Genomic DNA, 23393 nt, shown 5'->3' with positions numbered 1-23393 from the left:
TCAGCACTATGCCTTGCCAACTGCCAGGAATAAAGCTGCAGGTACATAGGGAAATTCACTTAAAGAGTAGTATATACTACATATTCCTTATGACAGCTTTAGAGAAATCAAAGCACAACTGAGGAATTCTTCTTAAAGTGAAATCTGACAGATTTTAAATGGTGATGAGTAAACACACATACACATGTGTATTTGTATCTCGTCTGATTAGAGATCGCACATCCACCTTTCCCAACCCGTGCCCGAACAAGGAATTTAGCATGCAACTGAAGGGTACTTTCCTTCCCAACCACACACTGCTTGGCTAGGAAAGCTGATAGGTAGCACTGACCTTTAGCTTGTCATAACGGTCACTTAAAGCTGCCACCTGATGGTCACGGTGCCGCCCGACCAGTTTACACAAGGCACAAATTAACTGGTCATCAGTCACGCAGTACATGTTAACTTTCTCATCCTCGTGCTCCAAGCACATTAATCCCCTGATGTGGGAGTCCGGGATGGGCTCAATGAGACGGTGGCCAGTGAACGGCTTCTTATTGGGGTGAGTGGCTTTCAGGCACTCCTCGCAGTAGGACACCTCGCAGGTAACACAGGTTTTCACTGCCTCCTGGGCAGGGTCTTGGTCGCAGAACTGGCAGAGGACCTTCTCGCAGGACGACATGCTGTTGTTATCAAATGCCCGCTCCCGGCGGGTCTCGCTGGGGGAATTGGGCCCGCTGACCGAGGCTTTCTGAAACCTGTCGATGATGTTCTGCAGGGTGACGTTACGCTTGAGCCCGTCTAGACCGCGCTGGCTGAGGGTGATGACATAGCGGCAGGTCGGGCACTGGAAGGCGGTGATAGACTCCACTGGCTCGTTGGTGGCGCAGTGGGAGACCAGGATGCGGTGTGCGCAGTTGAAGCAGAGGCTGTGAGCGCAAGGCAGCAGCAGCGGGTCTTCAAACAGCTCCAGACAGATAGGGCAGGTCAGTTCTGACTCCAGTGTTTCCATCTTCAGGCAAAGCTTTCCTGTGGCGTCAGCGAAATCCAGGGAAGCTGATCAGCTATCTGGAAACACACGTAAAATTCGATTAGGCGAGAGAAAACATGAGGGGTCAGCCATGGGGGGTTGTCAACTTTCGCCACTGCTCCCTGGTCAACCCACCACGCCGGGCGGGAGAGCAATCAAAAGTTTTGAACCTGCACATGAACATATCAAGGTATTTAAAACTGGACTGTTTTATTTCCCACCCTCCCTTTTCACTTAAGAATGAAAAAACCCCAAGCCGCCTTCATTTTTTTTCCTTTTCCCTTTCTCTCTCATGCAATCAAGGAAAACAGCAGATGTTTCTGTGCATTATTAAAACGTAAAATGATGGTCTTCAAACAGCCTATTACAGCAAAATTAGATTTCTTCTGCAGATGCTGCTTTTGGTTTCACTCATCTATTACCAAAACTTTTTAAATAAGCATTTCACCTTTGTGCAAGGATTAGTCTAGAGTATTATAATTGATAAATTTGTAATCTCTACTACCATTAACAAAGTTATTTTATCAGATTGAAATTTTCATTTGCTACTATAGAAATAGCATGGAATTTAGAGTACATGTCCAAGTTTACTTGTGTAAATATATATATGAATATATACACAAGGAATAATGTTTCTAGGGAAGCATGTGATAGTTTACATATAATATGTATGATATATATCATATACTAATCTATTCCTATGTATTTCAAGAACATATACAGCTGTATTTATATGTACCTGTACTTTTGTGCATATATACCTGTATACATATGCCAAAAATATATCACATACATGTTTGCAGTAAGATAAACATAGCTAGGGGAGCGCACAGTGTCATAACTGAAATGCCTAAAGGAAGGTGAATTAAGTAGATGGCAAAAGGTAGTTTAGCCCAAATTTCTAACCTCTTGTACAAGAAGGGTCTCTAGACAGTAAGACAGTAAAGTGCAGTGAGATAGTGCATTGTGTGATTTGCTAGGAGGAGTTTGTGTGTGAGTGTTAAGCATCACTTTTTTTATGAATACTCTCTACTGCTAAAACATATGAACTACTGCCTGCTTTAGTGAACTTACTAAACATCTGAAGTGGATTTTTCAGTGATTTTTCAATGGAGAGCATGGGACTTTCCAGAGAAGGTAGCAGTACACCCCCATCAGAGATCGACTAAAACTTCATTTTGCTTCCCTTCCTGTGCTCAGTGTTACAGAGTGTGGTTTTGAAAGAGTCACCCTACGCAGCTCTCCCTGCCTAAGCTCCTGTCAAGAGCCTGTCGCTGCCGCAAGCAGACAGGTCAGTGAAGCAGAAGCAAAAGCTATGCTTCACACTCACAGAGCTGTACCTCTTCACAGTACAATGTATTTAAGCTTTGTTGCTCATAACTGAGGACAGTTTCAGATGGCACAGCTGCATCGTCTTTACACTGTAAAGTCATTGTTTAGTTGTGTGAACTCTTGACTCCTCCCCTGACCAGGGAAAAGGACAGAAGGACCAGAATCCCCCACAAACAAACCTTGATTCATTAAGGGTGAGAAGAGCTCAGGGCTCATTAGCAGCCTTGGGAACCAAGCATGCTTGAACCTTCTGTACTTCATGACAATTAGTGTGGGGAGCATGGTGGCAGTGACAGGAATGCTACCTATAACCCCAATACGAAACACAGCAAAAAGGAAAGTTCAGCAAACAGAGGCAAGGTTCAGACTGTCCATCAGTATTTAGTCCTCCTTGCTGTGTGGGAAGAGCAGCAAGGCGTCTGTTCCAGAGGTATGCTTAGAAATTAGGATACTTTGCCTCTTTGCACTAATGTGTCCTTTTATTCTGCCAAGAAATTTGAGCATTTAAAAAACGCGCTGACCCTGTCATAAAATTTGTTTTTCTATATCTTCTGTGATGCTGATCTTTCTTGAAATAAAGTTGTTTGCCAAAGACTAATTCATTTATAACTATCCATCAGCTGCCATAATTGCACGGTGCATCTGGTCAAAATTAAGTGTCTGGCAATTTAATACAAGCAGGAAGACAACTCCCCTCTCAGCCATAGCCACACAGCACAGAAGAGATGAAAGCCTTTTCTGCAAATGAAGACCAGTTTGTCTTTCCTCCTCTTCACTCTCTGTCTCACAGGAGTCCCAGAAGATCAAAATCTCATTCACATTGCTTGAATCCCTTCCACACCACAACTGTCTACCTCATCATCCACTTATCCTGCAGGCTGAATGCTGCACTGGAGAAAGGGATTCAGAGTTGGCAAGAGACAATGTTCAAAAAGACAAACTAATAATTGCTCATCTACTAGCATGCCTGTGAAAACCTCTGAGCCTTTTAGGTTGGTTTCTTAGGACCATGTTCAGTGTACAGGCTTTCTTGCATGCTAATCTTTCTGTACAAAATTCCTCCAGCTTCTTTGTGTGCCAAACAGTTTCATTCATTCAGTTTCCTTCTTAAAGCACTTTTTTTAACCAAAGGTATTTTTATGGTACTGGCATAAAAGAGAGGTACAGATAAACAGCTAGAAGCAGCAAAAAACATTGCATCATTGCCTCATGGAGAGATGTTTGAATCACCATCAGGGCTCTACACAAATACCACCATCTCAACTGATGACTAATTCTGATCTATCTGACCTGAATGAGCAGCAGCTCAGCCCTAACTAATGCTATTCAGCATGAGAAAGGGTGCCAAAATCTGATCTCAGACTGTAAACGTCTTGGAATAAGAGCCTATCTTCCAGGGTAATCAAAGCTGAGCACACTAATAGAAACCAAAAAATTACATTTCCCCTGTTTTCTTTTGCAGTTGCAAATAAGTCAAAACATACTACATCTGGGATTGTATAATGAATCCTTTGAGAGTCACTGAAGAGGGGCTGCATTTTCTGGGCAATCCAATGAGTACTTTTTAAAGCCACTGCAATTCTGCTTTCACTTTTAGATTGGTGTCTGAAGTACAGATCAGTGTGCTGATGATCCAGCTTTAAAATCTTTCAAACTCACTGGCCCCTGCCTTAAGGTTTCATGTTAAGGTTATTTTTTTTTCTTTGAGAATAGTAAAGAATCTGTAGCCACAGAAAACTGAAAGACTAGGCAGAAGTACAATAGGCATGGTTTATATATGCACATGGTTGTATTCCATATTCAACATAGCTCAAAAATTGAAAGCCACATAGACAGCCTCCAGACACAGAAAGGAAAGAAGGAATTTCAAGTACATAATTTCCTATTTGCAAAAATATGGCATTACTGGCAGAAAATTATACTATTACCAAAATGTCACTGAAATTACAAATACTATTTTTCTACTCACAGGAGGTATTTTTAAAAACATATATCAAAATAAAAGATTGTCAAACAAGTGTTATTTAACAATCAAAAATATACTTAAGTAACTTTGGATTTGTGACATCTCACCAGGCACATAATGATTAGTTATGTAGTATGTTGTAAACATGCAGTAATTGAAATCCTACTATCAATGTAGTTCATGGCAAGACTTCTACTAACACTAGTGGAATTAGCATCTCTGTACCTCTTGTTATAAGCACAACGTATTTTGCAGGGGGTATTAATGCCTTCCTTTGCACAGAAGCGCACACAAAAGTTTTCAGAAGAAATGGGCGAGAAATTAAAACAAAAGCCAAATTACAGAAATTTCAGTATGCTAAATACCAGTAGAGCTGAATAGATGAAAAAACTGTTTCATAACTAGAAGAAATGCTATGCTGAAAAAAGGTTGTATTACACTCTCCATTCACTTTATACTTAAAAAATTGTGGATCAGAGATATTGCCAAAAGTCCAGAAGACTGTTAGCACGGAACTTAATGACATCCTAGTAATCAAAGATCAAAACCACATTTCCTGAGGAGGATATCATGCCAGGGCTCATCATTCTTTGAAACATTTCTATCTGTAGCAAAAATTGGCAATTTGGTGGCACTGAAATCAGCCCATAAAGGCTGACTCCTGATTTTTGATTGCTGGTAGTGCCAGTGTTGTGGATGGTTCCTATGTTTTAAGTACAGAAAGCAGTACATAGAAGCAGTAGGATAAACATGCCAGGAAGTGTTGGTGAGGGGAGACTTCCATGAACCAGAGCTGTAAGCACTTCCTTGCAGGGAGCAACACAGCCCTATATTCTGAAGAAATCACCTGACCTTGGAAAGATGCTGCAAAGCACACACTGCTACACAGAGCTGTTCTCACAGCCAATACCTGTACATGTCTCCTGTACACTGGCTAGCACTCTTTCTGCACCCAAATGCCAACCAGAAAATTGTAATTTATGTCCAAAACAATTATCCTGCTAACCTCCTAAGGAAAAAGCCAAACATCCACTAGGAATACAATATGACCTGGTAATGTCATAGTAATAAAATACTTTAAGATTAACACCATTCTTTAAAGTTGGATCTGACACTTCAACCTAACTAGTAATGCTCACCAGAGAAGTGACTGGTGACCTGACAAGGTCTTTACACTTATCTGTTTTTCATCGGCATTAATTAGATGATCAATGTTGACAGTTCTTTAAATTTCTTGTATTAACAAAGTAATTGCAGTGTGATATTATCAAAGAACATTTTTCACCCTAACCTAGCACAGTTAATCTGGAACATGGTATTTGTATTGGGTTTGTGTGGAAGGGTTTTGGTAGCTGGGGGGCTACAGAGGTGTCTTCTGTGAGAAGCTTCCCTAACATCTGTCAGAGCCAATGCCAACCATCTACAAGAACAACCCACTGCTGGCCAAGGCAAAGCCCAGCAGCAACAATGGTAGCACTTCTGGGATAACACATTCAGGAAGGGGAAAAAATGTTACCGCACAGAAGCAATTGCAGCTAGAGAAGAGGGGACTGAGAATATGTGAGAGAAACAGCTCTGCAGACAAGGACAGTGAATAAGGAGAGGAAGGAGGTGCTCCAGGTGCAGATTTCCCTGCAACCCATGATGAAGACCATGGTGAGGCAGGCTGTCTCCCTGCAGTCTGCAGAGATTCATAGCAAAGCAGATATCTACCTGCAGCCCTTGTGGCCATGCCAGAGCATGTGAATGCCCAAAGGAGGCTGTGACCCTGCAGGAAACCCACACTGGAGCAGGTTTGTGGCAGGACTTGTGACTCTGTGGGGGATCCATGCTGGAGGAGCCTTGTTCTTGAAGGGACTGTACTCTCTGGAAGAGACCCATACTAGAGCAGTTTGTGAAGAACTGCACCCCATGGGAAGGACTCATTGCAGAAGTTCAGAGAGAACTGTTTCCCATGAGAAGGACCCCATGACAGAGCAGGAGAAGAGTGTGAGGAGTCCTCCCCCTGAGGAGGACAGAGTGGCAGAAACAATGCGTGATGAACTCACTGCAACCTCCATTCCCCATCCTCCAGCACTGCTGAGGGGGAGAAGGCAGAAAAATCAGGAGTGAAATTAAGCCTGGGAAGAAGAGGGGGGAGGGGAGACAAAGTATTATATTTGTCATTACCCCATTCTGATTTGATGGGGAAATAAATTTAATTTTTTACCAAAGTCTCTTGCCATAATGGTAACTGGTGAGTGATATCTCTCTGTCCTTATCTTGATCCATGAACCTTTTGTTATATTTTCTCTCTCCTGCCCAGCTGAGTAGGGATGTGACAGAGGTACTTTGGTGGCACTTGATGTCCATCCAGGATCAACTTACCAAAAATATAAAACAACACTTAAAAATATATGTGCCAAAAATTCTACTATATTAAGATTTTTGTCAGTAAAACACTACAGAATTCTCCCCACACTGAATAAATTCCCCACTATTACAATAAAACTAGCAGGCAATGTTTTAACATGCCACACATTGCCTCCTGATCCTTTTCTATTACAGCTGATTCTGCAATTTTCAGAGCATGTGAGAACACAGTCTACCAGGAGTGGAAAACAAATGAAAGAAAATGTCCTACAAAACTTCATTTTCCACTCTTGTAAAGGTGGAGCTCATGGCATGAATTAATGCTGTTTCAGTTAATTTTTAAATTGTAGTGAACTATCTGTCATTGTAGAAAAGAAACAGAGCTGTAGGCCATTCTGGAAATTGTAAGCATCTTATCAAAGAACGAGCACTGAGCAAAAGAGTTGGACATGTGATATGTTCCAAAATTCCTTGAAAAATCTCTGGTAAAATCAGAGTTTGTCATGGTTTGATGAATTATGATCAAAATCTGCCCAAGCAGGTTGGAATAGCATTTTTCCTGTTAGAGTTTTCTAACAATTTACTGTGTTAAGGCTACTATGGAATGCCTGCTACAGCAAGGCCATTTCAGCCCTAGTCCTCCAAACTCATACATAGGAACATTAATAAATGGACACAAGACCACAGGCTGAGCTAAACATCAAACATTTGAAGATTAAGTATATTTGTAGAAAACACTAGCCAACTTTTTTGGATAGAAAATCAAATTTATTGAACTGCCCTTATATGAATATGAAAAGAAATTTAATACAAAATATAAACATGTACATATGAAATGCAATAAAATGTCTTGTGTGTGCATGTGTATGTCCATGTATGTATCCTAGGTTTATAGTATAAGGGGAATTACAGTCAACACACACACACACACTATTCCTCAATAAACTATGGAGTGCTTAGGCAGGTTACTAGCATTTGTACATAGCTGCAGTTTTTGAAATGTTTATTAACATTTAACATAAATGTTTACTAACATTCATACATAGCTGCAGTTTTTGAAATGGTAACATTTTTCTGTTAAGTGCACCACTAAAGGAAAATTTTAATTTAGTTTCTTGTCATAAAACCTGCAATGGGCTATTAAAAAAACAAACAAGCTTTCAATTTCTTCTGTTAACTGAAAAAAAAAAAAAAGAAGAAGAAGAAAATATTATTCTTGCCATTTTCTATGCTGTTCAAGGATACACAAAAAATTGTCTTGGGAACAACTTTTCCTTCCAACGAGTGAATGTGATTGTTCAATATTCCATTTAATGAAAATTTAAAATGTGATTAATCCAATGAACTGCTTCATACCTCAGGTTGTCCCAAGTCCATTACAGATTTTACCTTTTGCAGCACAGACACTGAAGTCTGTGAGTAGTCATGATGCTAGTAATCACCAGCAGCACAATCAGTGATATATTTATGTAAATAGTGTAGTTTGTGTTAGTAGAGTAAAAAAACTAATAACCAAACCTCTGATTTTTTTTCTTTAGAAATGTCTGATGAAAACTTCTATAACACTAAAGAAAGCAAGCTGCATACAACCTGAAGCAAGCAATTACATATTTTCCCACCGTTTTTTCTCAAAGCAGTGCAAATTAATAAATATTCAAAGGATAGTGTCTGTTCAACAGCTCCTGATATAGGAAAACAAATGTTCAACATGAAAGAAAATTACTAGTTCATCCTATTCATACATTTCTATTGACAGAAGAATGATGCCTTGTCCAGAAGTTATATGCAGTGTTTCCATGATGTTGAGATAGTTGTTTGTAATATTTAAACAATATCAATACAGCAAAAGAGCATCTGCTATGCTGTTTGCAGTGATATAAAGCCTCAACAGTATCCCTCTCTGATTGAAACATATGGTAGTAGGAGAATATATTTTCAAAAAGCTGAATCCTGTTATGTTATTCACTGAGACAAGAACACCTCACAGAATTAAGGTCTTTGGCACAACATCACATATTCCTTCTCATGGGAGCTAAAACAATAACTAAGGCTCAAAAGCTAACAGACTAGGAAAAAAAAAGATCATGTCCTGTAAATCCCAAAGTAATCAAGAAATTGCTGATTTAATATTATCTACAGTAATATATTAAGTACAATATTACACATGTGCACATAAACCTATACTACTATACACTTGGAATGCATTTTGACCTTCAGGTTTTTATATTCTTGCAACTCCTGTAGCTTTACATTCTTTAGATACAAGATTTAATATTTCCTCAAAATTCTTTAGGGGAAGAAAAGCAATGGATTGTTTAATCTTTAACACATGTGAATCAGCATAGGTCTACTGGCGTCATTAGTGACCTCCTATTAAATTTATGGCTGAAAGTCTGTTCTAAAAACCTCTTCAACTAAATTCACACTCTTCGTTTGAGAAACCGGTATTTATTCTGGGGTATATCATAGCTATATATGAAAAAGTGTGGAGGCATCGGGTTCACATGTTGGTCTGAATGGGAAACAACAACTGGAGCAACCTCAAAAGGTTACCAAAAGGGACAAATTGCTATATACCACACCATTTTTTTCTCACTCATTTCAAGCTAAGAGATTCCTAGATGATAGATGCCACTCTGCAGCAAAAGGAAGGTAAAATAATTTTACTCACCCAAACCCACCAGTTTTCATAGGGCTTTGGTTGCACAGTAGAGGTGAAAATCTCTCACACTTCTCCAGCTGAGAATTTTACTTGTGTAATGCCTTAGATGACATGGTACACTCTGATCTTTAGCACAGATCATACAGCAACAGAAATACTCAATGTGTTCCAGCACATTCCTTCCAGTCACGTGTTCACACACACAGATATGTAATGTAGTGCAGGTTGGAAACACTGGGGCCATTAAGCTACAGAAAATTTTCAGGAGATCTTAGGGTGGCTGAAAGAAATTACTGCATTCTCTTTCCACCAAGTTGTTCTATGAATTCCTTCCCCACAGTTAAGTAAAAGGAATTGTTAATACTACTTAAATTCATAATCATTGCCTCCACCTAGATAAAGACATTATAAGTTCACAAGGAAGAACACCAGGGTCTGCTTTCTTATCAAAAAGAGCAGCAAAAATAACGGCAAGAAATGTCCCAGGTATGAGAGTGTGACTTCGCCCACAACGCAGGACTTTTAAACTACCTGCAAGATGTATTTCTTATGAACTAAAGCTCCTTGTATTTACAGTCACATTACAAGACATATAGCATTAACCTCTCACTGTCCTGTTCTCTCGTCCTCATATGTGAACATTAAAAAAGTCTATTAAAGATTTTTTACTTTTTTAAAAGAACGAACACATTTTCTCAGTTACATTCTTCAGATTTGCAGAAAATATCAAGAGATTCTAGCGACTGCAAAAAACCCACACTGTTTAACACTGAAGAGCTCCTTCTAATTTATGCCTGCTATGCTCTCAGTACACTGAACTCCCTAAGACCAATAGTGTATTTAAAAATCAAGATTTTAATCAGGTCATTAGAAGGGGAAATTAGCTGTGAACCCCCGGAAGGTGGAGGATAAGGAACAAATTATACCTGTGCTCTGAAGGTTATCTGTTTTAGACCTCTGACAAAAACCTCTGTCACTGGTGGAAACACTCAGCTCAGGTTTCCTTGGCCCAGGAATAATAAAATGGAAATCAGCAGGACTGCTCCTCCATTTGGAAGAAGAATTCCCACATGGGCCCTCACCAAACCTGAGGCCTGCCCTGAGAGGAGTGGGACATTTCCCGCCCTACTGGTGTCACTGAGGAGACACAGAAAAGTGAATTGAGTCACAGGAGAATGATCCCAGAGCAACCTGTTTCCAGCTGACACCACTGAATGGGGATTTTTCTGCATTTGGATAGGTCTGGTCCCTGCTGCATGTGAAGGGCACATGGACAGTTCCTGAGAACCAGATACAATAGGGTCTGCAGTAAGTCTCAAGACCAGCCTGCTTGACACAACACCCCTAACTTCAACTTCTGTATTTTATTCATACTTTTTTTTACAAAATAGTAGTTTGCCTTCCTGCTTCCTCCATGGAGATCACGAACCGGCTACAAGACCCTTGTCCTTCCAACTGTTCATTCTTGTCCATCCTGTTATCCTACTGCAACTCTCTAACAGGCTTCAAAGGTTTAAGTTTCTCCCACTCACAGTACTAAGGAGTGTAGTAACTACTTTACTAGTCCTCTCCTCTGCTTGATTAGCATTACCAAATGGCAGCATTAACCCAAATAACCCAAAATGGTTAGGGCATGCGTAAAATAGTGCATGATTAAAAATTCTGGTTCTAACACAAGAGAACACAAAATGAAAACTGCAAAATCAACTGAGAAGTAAAAGAAGTACAGAATTGCATGTAGTGGTAGACAAGCTGTGGTTGTTCTGCCCCTAAGACACTCAAAGGTTTGGTATCCCAACCCAGCCTGTGCAGTAACTTACCACCCCTACCTTACTCACACTTACTCACAATGAGATGCAAAGTCTTATTCTTTATTCTTTGCAAATAAAGCCAAATACTAAGAAAATGACAAGTTTCCACTTAACCTCTTTTGAGGACTTTCTAAGTCATATCAGCTGGTGCTTTTTGCAAAGAGACAGTGATGCTTTATTGCTTACCAGGGGCATGCCCATGTGTATTTTATTCCTTGAGAAAGTGTTACTTAGAAACATACCACAATAGTGATCTCAAATATTTTTATCTATGCATTTACATCCTTTAAGAATGTAATCCTTTAAAGGCTTTTTAAAGACCTGAGACAAAACTAATCATTATCCACAGCCACGTAATCTTGCCTCAGATGTTTTTAATATGTGGAAAGACTTCATTACTTCAAGGTAAGAAATTAAGAGCAGAAAAGGGCTACATTGGATCAGCAATGCAATTTGCAGCCTACATTGTTGCTGTACAACAGCCAGAAGATCCAGTACCAAATTTAAGCTCACTATGCTGAGTGAAATGTCTTTCTGAGCTGTCACTATACAGTGTCTTTGTTCCTTAGAGTCCCAGTTCCCTCCAGCCCTGAGATATGGGTGATGTTTGATTTGTACACCTCTTCTGTATTCCTGATCCTGGGAAAGGCCATGCTGAGTAGCCTCATGAAATGAATGAAAAATGCTTTTTTACTACCCAGCTATGCCTGTGCTCTGGTAACACATACACACATATATGCACTCACACACATGCACAGGAAAAGGATCCAGGACTACTTACTAGATTGGTTGGACTACTTACTAGTTTAATTGACATACTCAAAGTAATCATCCTGCAGATAATCTTCAGAACATCCCAAAAGGGAATAGGAAAAAAACTAAAATGAGCAATTGTTTCTGAATAACTGTATCAGTATCCTAAAAAGGCCTCACAAGTAAAAGGTTCTCAATGTCACTCAAAAAAATAGCTTAGTAGCTTTTAAGATAGCATGGAAAGAGAAAACAATAGCTTAATTACATCCCTTTGAGACGTTCTTCATCAATGACAAAAAAAGTCTCACGGTTTATCTCAAAAAAAATAGAATAAATTGTACATTTCTTGTCAGCTGGCAAACAGGTCAGTTTTACTGTAATAACTAGAGCAGCACTTTTTGAAAGAGTTACTGGTATGCATCTGCACAGTCTCCACCTTTTTCTTCCAGCAGCTTCTTAAATATCTACTTTAAAACTTCACTGAATATCAGCTTGTCCTATTCTCACAAAATTGCTCATCTTGAAATATTTTACTGGGAAATTCACATTATAAATTCTGTCCTATTGTGGACTACACATGCTGATTATCCTAAATGTATGCAGTGTTTTGAGGGCTTTTGTGGATATAGAACTTGCATATAAAATAACTGTAGTGACCAGGCCATCACTCTGACCATATTGGTGCCAAAAGTACATCCTTTGAAAAAACATCATCTCTCAGTCATCACACTTGAAGCACGTCACCACCTTAGGTTATGTAACTTCATCAGTTACAAATAAATAAATGGGATTTAAAAGATTTTGCACAAGGAGTGTAGCAAGCTTCAGGAATTTACCGTATTTTTTTCATTTTTCTCATGTAAACATGTATTTCAGCCTTCATCTGTTATTTTAAAAAGAGAATTACAGTGTTCCAGATGTTGTTAACAGTATGCAGATGCTAATGTCCCTTTATCTCTCTTGCTGGTTTTATGACAACTAACAAGACAATAAGCCCTTCTTTGAAAACAGGATGAAAAATACTCTTTGCTAAAAATATTCCATTTTTTCCAGAGTTTTCAGTACCAAAAAGATAATTCATCACAGCAACAGAGCAAACCTCAACTCCTCCCTATGACTGCTAAACACATTATAAAATACTTCCTAAATTACTTGCAATGGTAAACCTACACATATGCATCCACTCCAGTCCCACAAAACCACCCAGCCCCATACCCACCACTGGATCCCGCCCTATATCTTCTGGGTGACACATTGCTGCAGAGACAGGGACCACGCTGACCCTCTCAGAAATCACCAGCAGTCCAGCTGGGACAGGCAGTAGGAGACACCACCTTCCCAGCAATCCTGTGGCAGCACTGACTGCGTCTGCAACTGCGAGACAGTCACAAAGAAACACAACAGGAAAATCTCCCCCACAATTGCAGGAAAACCCGCTCCACCTAACTGCCTCCGCCAGGATCCCTGCTCCCAAAGCCAGCCCTTCGTGCTGCGCCCACAGCAAAACACCTCCTCTGCCTCCCAAGGGCCAGCACTGGTAGGGTAAGAAGGCAGGAAGAAACGGCTCCTTTTGCAGGAACCCAGGAACCCACCCAATGGCTATGGTGGGATAGTGCTGACTCGTAGGCTGGGTGAGGGTGAGCTCGGCCCTGGGGGCAGTTACCCAGCACTGAGTAAGGGCTGGCAGCACCCAGCCCTGTAACAGGAGGCTGACTTGGACTGGCCAGAAGGAAGCTGACTCCAGAATGACAGAACTCTTCATGATAGACTTGTGGCAAATAATTACTTCACTTATTTTTTGCTGTTTTCTCCAAATATTACTCAAAAGTGTATCAGCACAAAGTCCAGCAGGAGTTTGCCAAAAGCGTGAGAGAGTATAGCACCTGAGGGTAGGACTTCTATTTCTACAAACAGCATAGAGACCCCACTTTCTGCAATTCATCAGATGAAATACAAGAGGAAATACAAGATGATAGCAGTTGCTTAATTTTTTTTATTTTTTGTTTTAGCTAAACTTGCATGCAAGCAGCAAACAGCAACAGAACATGGCAAATGCTTTAGCAAAGTGTTCGAGAGGAATCCTGACTGAAGTCGCACCAGACATTTGGTCTTCAACAAAGGTGTCAGAAAAATCACTCAAAGTGGAAACAGCAGGAAAGAATTGCTTCCTTGTGTTCTCTGTTTTTCATGTTGCAATGCCCTCTTTTATACAATGGTAACACAACAAAGTGAAACAAAACGTACCTCAGATGTTTGAGCATAAGGTTGCAAATCCACACTTGTCTTTGGTTTTTCTTCCATGGAAGAACCTGCACTTTGTTCTTTTCAAAGCAATAAACAACTATTGTGATTATTTAATTTCCTATACATTTCATTTCTTTGAAACAACAGACCAAAGCCCTCAAGCACATTTTTCATAAGGTTTTTAAAGGTTTATGCTGACAATGTCCATTATCTTGTACATGGAATAGCAGCTTCTAACAGGTGAACTGAGCATGCAGAAAGCAAAACAGATGTACAGAGGGATTACAATTATTGGAACCTTTTTCTATGATATTAAATGTCCATAGATAATCTAAAGACAAGTCAAGTTATAAGCAGCCCAGTAGAGGCCATAGCACAAGTCCTAGCTCAAAGAATTTTAGATTGCTCAGCTCATATCCTGTCCTTGATCTTTCATTTAACAGTATCATGCAGTTTCTTTGCACTGTCCCTCCAGCCATGCTGGCTTGTACTCATCCAGACACATTTGGGATCAACCAGTCCAAATGATTCTCTCATTCTGTGATTAGCCAAGGCTAATGTTTGTCCACATTATAGTTAGCCTGATTTTTTCATACCCTTTATCTGCAGACAACCAGCCACAGTCTGAAACAGTTTCAATGAACAAATATTTTTTTATATTTAAATATTCTTTTTAATCAATCACAAAAATGATGCAAAAGAATTCCAATAATCTTAATTCTACTGATATATCTGCCTTGATTTTTGCATGTGCTTCTTCAATTTGAAGGTAATATTATATGTGTTTCAATAGACAACACTGGAAGGACCTTTCAGAACTTAGAACTGAGTATGCCTTATGTGATGGTTTGTCAGCAAAGGCTTCAGTTACTTTTCACTGCTTACACACATGTATACACATATACACATGTATGCACATATATAACTTGTGCAGTAATTACAAATTCAAACCCATAGCCTCAAAATCTTATATTTGTGCCAGTTTGTTTGAGTTATCATCCAAGAATCTCAGCTGAAGAATGCATCTGACAAATACCCTTTACCTCACTAAACTCCTTTCTTCCACTTTCTGAACTCATGAGTGAAGTAGGAAACAGATGCATTCTAGCCTTCCTCCTCTGCAATACCTACTGAAATTCATGAAAGCTCCAATAGAGAGGTCTTTGGACATGGAGTTAGGATTCTCATATAGCAGAAGGACTGAGATATGACTGAATATAATCAAATTATTACAGTTTAATGAACTCGGAGCCAGATCAGCTGAGCACTATCATACTTCTGATACCCACCAAGAGTTTTGGTAAACCTCATGAAGGAAACAAAAGGTATTTCGGCCACCAATAGCTACTTTCTGCTGAAAGTTACCACCATCAGCACAGAACCAGTAGATTAAGTGCTGAACCACGGCTCAGGCGTTTCTTTGCATGGTACAAACTACAAGAAATGGTTGCTTAAGGTCTATATGGCTGCAGTAAGTTAGTAGCTATCCACTTCTTTTCCCTGCTGTAAGAATAATTTCTTAAACTATGTCCAAAAGATTCAGTTGATTTTAATCGGCAATGTCTCTAGCTCAAACAGGCTGTGAAGAAATTCAGTCTAAGACTGTGAGCTAACACATTACTAGAGAAATAAGTTACTGTATCTACATTTAATATAGTTTAAGGTTCAGATATTTAATGAATATCCATCTGTTGAACCACTGCAATTCTTTAATTATGTGTGAGTTCTAAAATGATGTATTTCTGATGTCAATCTCCAGAATGTATTTATGTGCTATGTAGCCACTATTTCTGCTGAATTCAGGGTCAGCTCTGCATAATAAGAGTTTGGTCAGTGTAATTCTGTTGTTTGAGGGAGCGTCAAGTATCATTCTTCTTATTCTGCATGCCTCATAGCTGTGCTGTATAGTAACAAAATGTTATTCTGTTTACAGTGTTCCTTGAAATCAAGAAACAGAGCACCTTAGTAGCTGAAGCAAATCAATAGGAGAGAAACAGTGGGTGCCCAATTAGGTTACAAGAAATCCTATTTTCACAAAACTTTCAAAGTCCTAGAAAAAGATAATACCGGGACTGAGTGGGAGAAGCAACTTAAATGGGGCACAAAATCACAGTTCAGTGTCACTCCTGAAATTCACTGACCCACAAGCATCCAGTACAGCTTTTTGTTGGGTTCAGTTCTGTCGCTAATTATTCAGGCATAAATATCTCGGTAAAAACAGCTGGACTTGAAAATTGGTCCAGGTGTTATTTAAGAAAGCTAGAAAATAAGACTTTTTTTCTTGCTGATTTGGAACTCCTAATGCAGTTTCCAAAATCTCATTTTACTGCTTTGCCATCTACCCACAAAATAGAATTCTCTATGCCACTCATTCAATGTGCAGAGCAGAAATACAGAAATACAACATTTCTTTTAAAGTTCATTGCTTGTGGAATTTTATTTTATCATATTTTGATGGACGGAGGCCATACATTTTTAGATAGATAGGTGCTGCTGCCAGGCACATACTCTAAAACAATCAGTCCACTGTCTGTGGAAAGCAGATGCCATAGTGTAGTATAATGAGATCATAATTACAAGGACTGTAATATTAACGAATGGAACATATCTGCTAATATGTCTGCAGTATGTAGGTTTCTCACAGGCAAGCACAATCACATAAATTATTTATTCTAGAGGGCTAATCATAGGATTTTGTGATGATGAAAGCTAACAGTGGATTTGGTTAAAAATAGTATCTCTCCACTCTTCTCTTGCCATATGGTCAGTCAGCACAGAGAGGCTGATCCAAATGACATTTGTGACACATTTTTGCTGAACATGACCAAAGTTAGAGCAACCTCATTGCTGCCTGAGCAGCATGTCAGAGATGCAGAGTTTTCCTGCTCTGGGAAAATACCTTCAGTACATTTCTGATTAGTCACATCCTCTGCTGAATCCAAGTAAAACAAGTGGAGAAAATACAGATGGTCCTGCCTTTTAGTCAGCATGTACACCTTGCAACTCTCTCTGAACACTAAGGATACAAACGGAAGGAAAAGGCAGTCTGGCTTTTTGGAAAAATTAGGAAACATCACATCAGCAAGAGCAACATGTGATACAATATGAGCAGCTTCTTAATATGAAATTCTTTCATATGAATATTGAGTACTAATTCTCCCTCAAATAGTTGTTTAATATTAATTGTTCTTTGATCTATAACGCCCCTCTCTTGTCTCACTGATGGAACTCCTAAGACAATGATGGGTGACTGTATGCAGGTATGCCATTTCCCCTCTAATGCTTCATTTGCATTTTACAACATTATTTAAGTATCATTTGAATTTGGCCCAATAAGCCATACTATAAATGACCCACCATTAAGGTTCTTTGGAGAAAGGCAAACTGTAATTTCAACAGCAGCATGCGATTCTAAAATACTTTATACCTTGCTGGAGGAGAAACGTGTACTTCTTGATTCATATTTGATTAACAGATTATGAGCTGCTCCATCATACGTTTCCCCAATTCAGAAAAAGAGTATCTTTCTAAATCTCAAAATAATCCACTAACAAAAAATCCCCTTGTTTACAATGTACAGCAACTGCTTGTAAACTTGGGGGTTGGTGAGGCGAGGAAAGGGAAAAAGTTACTCTCAGCCCACTTCACTACTATACAGAACTTTTAACAATTCCCTGCCATCGATGAAGTCTTTGCTCAGTGCTGCATTTTGGGTTTTGGATAGAGGAAGAGAAGATTAATTACTCTGTTCTAAATTGTTAGATTTACAATACAGCACCAAATTCTAATCTGACCCCTTGAAGGACATTGAGGGAATGGTCAGAGCAGGGGTATGAAAACATCAATAGGACCTAATTATTAAAATAAAGTTTGAAGAATATCAATGCGTAAGGATATGCTTAAAAACAGGCGAAAAAGATAAAACTAACCCAGCCAGAAGCACAGGAACTTGATCCTTTTTATGTCTTCTCCTGATGTATTCTAAAGGATTGTTTACCCTTTCAAACTCATCACATGGAAAAGGTTTTGAACTGAAAAGATAAGAAAACTGTTTTCTTTTCCTTTGTTGTTAACTGCTCTTTACCAGTACAATGCCAAAACAAACTTGAGCTGACTCTCAGTAAACATGAAGCCTGAAGTTTTTAAAGGTTTCTTCTGAAGATACAGTCTCTGCTATATGAAAAAGCTATTAATCCTAAATGATGAAGAGGACATTAAGGACATTCAAAATCTAGGAAGCCTTGAAACTTTGGAAGGTTTAGAGATAATTCTTAATTTTGAGGATCCTGGCTATATCTAAATCCCCCACTGATTTATATTTTAGAAAATATATTTTTTTACCATAAAAGGCAGATTAGTCTCTTTGGTGGAGATGCTTTACAAAGAGGATGTCTGATTATGCTTTACCTCCACGTGGTCTGACTCAGAAAACTGGGACGCAAATATCACTTTAACAAACTTGAGAAACACTGCCTGAATCTTGTCATGTTTTTATACAATGGCCACAAGGAACTGTATTAGAGAAGGTGTTTAAATTTAATTTAATAAATGCAATTTAAATTTATTTTCTTAAGCATTGAAATATAACCCTTCATCTCAAAGGAAGATTATGTGGCATTCATGAGTAATAGTATGAATCTACACTTCTGGTAATTCAAAGTGTATTTTAGCCTCATACCCAGCTCTCAATTTTGCTGAAAGCAACAGTGATGTTTCAGTGCCAAAAATTGAAAACCAAGTTTCCCAAAGAGCTCTGTAAGCACTGTTCACTGCTCAATCAGGAATATCGAGGTGTCTAAATGTCTTGCTAAGTACCAGATTGTCTTTAGTCTTTGCTTTTAAGCCACCACCCTTGCTGAAAATTATGTAAGTTTGAGTCACAAAGAATACAGTATTAGGAGAAGGTTTCTTTTAAAAAATCACATTTTACTAAAATTCCTGAAAAGATACAGAAAAAATGATCAAGATCAGTAGATATGAAACATCCTTATTAAACTTGATATTAAGACATAATATGTTACCTTTACTGACTCAGACTCTGTGTGTACAACAAGTACAACTACATTTCTTTTTGCCATATATACTTCCTGCAGGTTATACTCTGTCCTATAGAAACTAACATATTCCCAAGCAACTACACGATAATTTGGAAGTACATAGCTTGCTCTGTACTTCTATTACCAAACTGTTACTGTAATTACAAACTTAGGACTGCATATCAGAATCTAGTATTTGCATATAATTAAAATATTACAAATGATTTGCATAATCATACAATAAATTTCTGTCCTTCTCATTTGCATATACAAGTGTGAATTGCAGCTGGAACTTCAGTTCTGTTTCCAACTAAAGCCATAGTTCACAAACTTTCTTATAAAGGGAGTCTCTTCCTACTGCAAACAGTAAAGGCAATTCCTCTGCAAACACTAAGAAATAGCATCAGATACATGAATTTCTTGGGAATGCTAAATAAAGCTAAGTACACAGACAAATACTTAGAGGATTAGGACCAAAGCAAGTGTATGCTAATGAATAATCTTTAGTCCTGAGGGTATGTCTTTTGTCTTCCAGTGATATTCCTATGTTCATAGTACCAGTATATTTTAAAAGGAATGAGGACCATTAGCAAATTGAAACGAACAGTCTTGAAATGTATTAGTAAAAGAAAGCTGTGCCTTTTAATAAAGAACATTAACTCATGAAAAACAAAGCAAAGCCTCGAGAACACAAATCCTTCCTTATCAGCATAGGGCTTGTTAAGTGAATTAAGTGCCTTTTACATATGCAAAGACTGCAGGATAAAGACCCTCAATGTGCATGGAAACATATGTTATTTTTCTAAGAGTTTGGCAAGTGAAGAGATGTAACTGTATACAAATGTAACTGTGGAAGAAAGGATTATGGGTATTCAGTGTCCTCAATGGAAAGAAAATTGCTTAAACATAAAAATTATATACTTAGTCTACAGTTATTTCAAAGACTGATTCCTGTAACCTCATGTAAGATGAATTTAAACACAGACCTCCAGAGACTGCTAAAGAAAACATCTCCACAAAGGCAGGCCTTGCTGATTACAATTGATTGATGTGTTGATTCATGTTTTTTTGATACTGCAAATAAATATAAATCACTGTAAAACAAAACAAAAGAGAATTCATAAACCAATATGGATTGCAAAGAGCTTTCTTACAAAGTTCAAGTTTTAATTAATGAGTCACTAGAGCTAGGAGCACTTGTTAAACATATAGCTCTAATTAATCTCATCAATCACTCTCACTCTCTAAGTACTCATTATTTGCAAGAAATTAAATAAGCACTGATCTTGGACAACAGAGCAACCTTTTTTTTCTATTTATTATTAAATCTCTAATTATCTGGCAACTTTCCTCTTGCGTCATACTATACTCTCTATTTTCTTGTCAGTGTCTTCATCAGGGTGGTGCACCTGCATATGGGCAGAAAAAACACAGCTCATTGCCAAATTTCAGATTAAGGACTCATGCAAGTTTTCTCTCCCATTAGACTGAAAGAAGAGTCTGTCACTCAAGTTGTAGGTTCTTCAGAGCCCCCACAGTTCTCAGTATCACTGTCACTGCAGTCTATGTAAAGGAGTTTTCCCTAAAAGTAATGTTGGCAAATAGACAAAGAAAGGAACACAATACAGTTTCCTTTCTGTTCTTCTTCAAAAGAATCTCCTGCTACTGTAACCTCCCATAAAATACAACACAAATTACAACTAAAAGCATGATAGGAAACAGTGCATTTGTTCTCAAGTAAGAGCAAAGGAAAAAGTTTAAATAACAACAAAGTCCAGCAGGTAAACCAAAGAACAAAGGCTCTAGTAGTGACTCAAGGTAAAAAACCCCAGATGGTTACTAAGTAGTAGCAATACTTTCAGGGAGGAATTTTTATGAAACTTCCAGGTCTTCAGCATGAAATTTTTCAGCTTGATAGGAATGACAAAGTCCTTTAACCAGTAGGGGTGTTAAACTTCAAGTTTCTGTTGAAGAAAAGGCCATCACACAGTCAATTATATGTTTCAAAACCTAAAGATCATACAAGACTGACATTAACATACCCCAGAGAATACCAGCTGAGAATAACACTTTTTGCAGCTATTAATTTTAATCTCCTTGAACCTCAGAGTTTTAGTACAGACATACTGTTTCATAGGAAACAGAGACACTAGATTAACCAAATGTTCCTCTTCACAGTTGCCATGGAAAGACTATGTCCTATAGAAAATGGGTGAGTTAAAAGAAAACTGAGGAACAAACTACTTACTGACTGAACCCTTCCCAGGAATATCCACTCTATTGCTCACAACAGGCAGCCATCCACGTGCCCATCTCACATCAGTTATTCCTTTGAGAGCCTTTTTGTACTTTGGTCTTTCATAACATACCATTGCAATGAGATCGATTGTTAATTTTAAGCTTTGGACCCGCTGAACAATAATTTCACAAAAAATAAAATACAATGCTTAGTAATGTTTTACCTAGGGAAGATTCACAGAATCAGGATTTTGGTTCTATGATTTTGATATTAATTGCAAATTCAGTTCTCCATTCCAGGTAACACTTATTTGCCACAGTTATTGTCAATTTATGCTACCTAGCTCTCTTTAGATCAAATAGATCAAATAGACAAAGCACAAGTCCCTTGAAAACATAAAGTTACTAGGCTGCAAAGAATGGGTTGCAAAGGTCGGGTTATTCTTTAGCCACATTTGTTGATTTAGCTCAATTTTCAGTTGCTAGTAGAGACAGCCGCTACGCTCTGCAATTTTCCTCTCGGCTTGTCAGTCCTGTATATATTGTCAGCTCAGGAATGCAATAACTTCTTTTCTTCTCCTTTTTTTTCCCTACCTTCTTAATCTAATTAATGCCAACCAGAATAAATGTGTCTTTGTGAACTAATCAGACATAGTAGTGGCTGCTCTGGGTAGCTGATCCAGGTGGTAGTTTGTGCCCCTCCATATTTCACAAAGCAACCAAACAGGTTCAGCAACATCTGACATCTGAGTATGACCTGGGCGGGGGGGTAGGGGGTGGTGGGGAGGGGGAAGAAAAAGACAGACAAGACAGGGTAAACAACCCAGCTTTGGACTGTTTTGCATTAAGTTCTATGAATTTTTTATAAATTCAATATCATGATGATTTTTGTTTGATACAGAGAGAATAATTCATATTTCTCCACAACAAACAAAAGGAATCTGCTCAAAACTTGAATAATGGTCATGGTGCACTTATTAAACAGTAGCCAGCCTACAGGGACTTCTCTTCTGGGAAACCAATCTGGCTGGAAGAAAACTCACCCTAACAGGAGACTTACTGTATTAGTCTTAAAACCACAGACTCTTATAGGTGATATAAGGATATAATGTCACATTTTCTCACTGTTTTCTGCTAGATCAATCTAATATTATCTTCTGCTTGCATTTGTCCTAGATGAGAAAATCCCCCTAGCAGAACATGAACACTCATCATTTCCCTTCCAGGCACAAGAAACAATGAAAAGGTATTGTATTAACCTGAGATGCTGGAGAAAAGAAGTAGCTACAGTATGCCAGAAAGAACACTTTGCTACTACTGGAAGTTACAGTAAATCAGTTATGTCCTGTGAGACTGATGTGTTAACAGCTCTGCTTCTGCACTGTGCTTTGCAGTTGTTTTCTACTTCTTCTAAGTTCCTCGTCAGCACAGGAGATCCACACCCACAATAGTGTCAGCATCTGCCATGGAGTCACACCTGGAATATAAATCCAGGCTTTGATCCATTCACTCCATGATTATTAGATTTCTTGCAGCTTCTTTCCCCATTTTCAGTTAGGAAAAGACAACTTCAGTCATCTCTAATGCCATAGATGATGTGAGTCAGATAGCATGGACTATATTGCCAATAAATCAGTCTGAGAAGGGGCAAATGGGGCAAGGGGCTGGTTAAATGGGGCAGGCAGATTTCCTGTGTCAAAGAACTGACAGATAAGTTCCTCTAGACATGACCAAGAGCAAAACTTTATTTTTAGGTATTAAAAAGCTAGACAAAATTTTAGCCAGCTGATTAAGGTTCTGTCTAGAAAACAAAGTGAAACAGGCACTCCAGAATGGAATAAATCTTCCTCTGGAGATAGATGTCCAAAATAGATAGCATGAATGTCTCTTTGTAGGTAACCATCCCTTCCACTACTAACTCAGAGAAAATCAGTACAGTCAGGATGTTCTGGGTTGCTGACCTTCAGACAGCTAAACTAGTCCTCTCTGG

At 38.7% G+C, this 23393-nt stretch overlaps 1 protein-coding gene across 2 annotated transcripts in view; it reads right to left on the bottom strand.

The window, feature by feature from the left end:
* The window catches only part of MID1 (midline 1), a 142668-nt gene that overhangs the window by 93762 nt on the left and 25513 nt on the right, over nucleotides 1–23393 (bottom strand). For both annotated transcript variants that reach the window (XM_008926812.4, XM_018084387.3), the window contains exon 2: nucleotides 332–1047. In XM_008926812.4, the coding sequence (XP_008925060.1) occupies nucleotides 332–991 (660 nt within the window). In that variant the 5' untranslated portion in view covers nucleotides 992–1047. The remainder of the gene's footprint in view (nucleotides 1–331; nucleotides 1048–23393) is intronic.

This window comes from Manacus vitellinus, unplaced genomic scaffold, assembly GCF_001715985.3.
Source record: "Manacus vitellinus isolate BGI_N305 unplaced genomic scaffold, ASM171598v3 scaffold_7_pilon, whole genome shotgun sequence".
NCBI lineage: Eukaryota > Metazoa > Chordata > Aves > Passeriformes > Pipridae > Manacus > Manacus vitellinus.
Note: the sequence above shows the minus strand (reverse complement) of the source record. Positions and strands in the feature narration are given on the sequence as shown.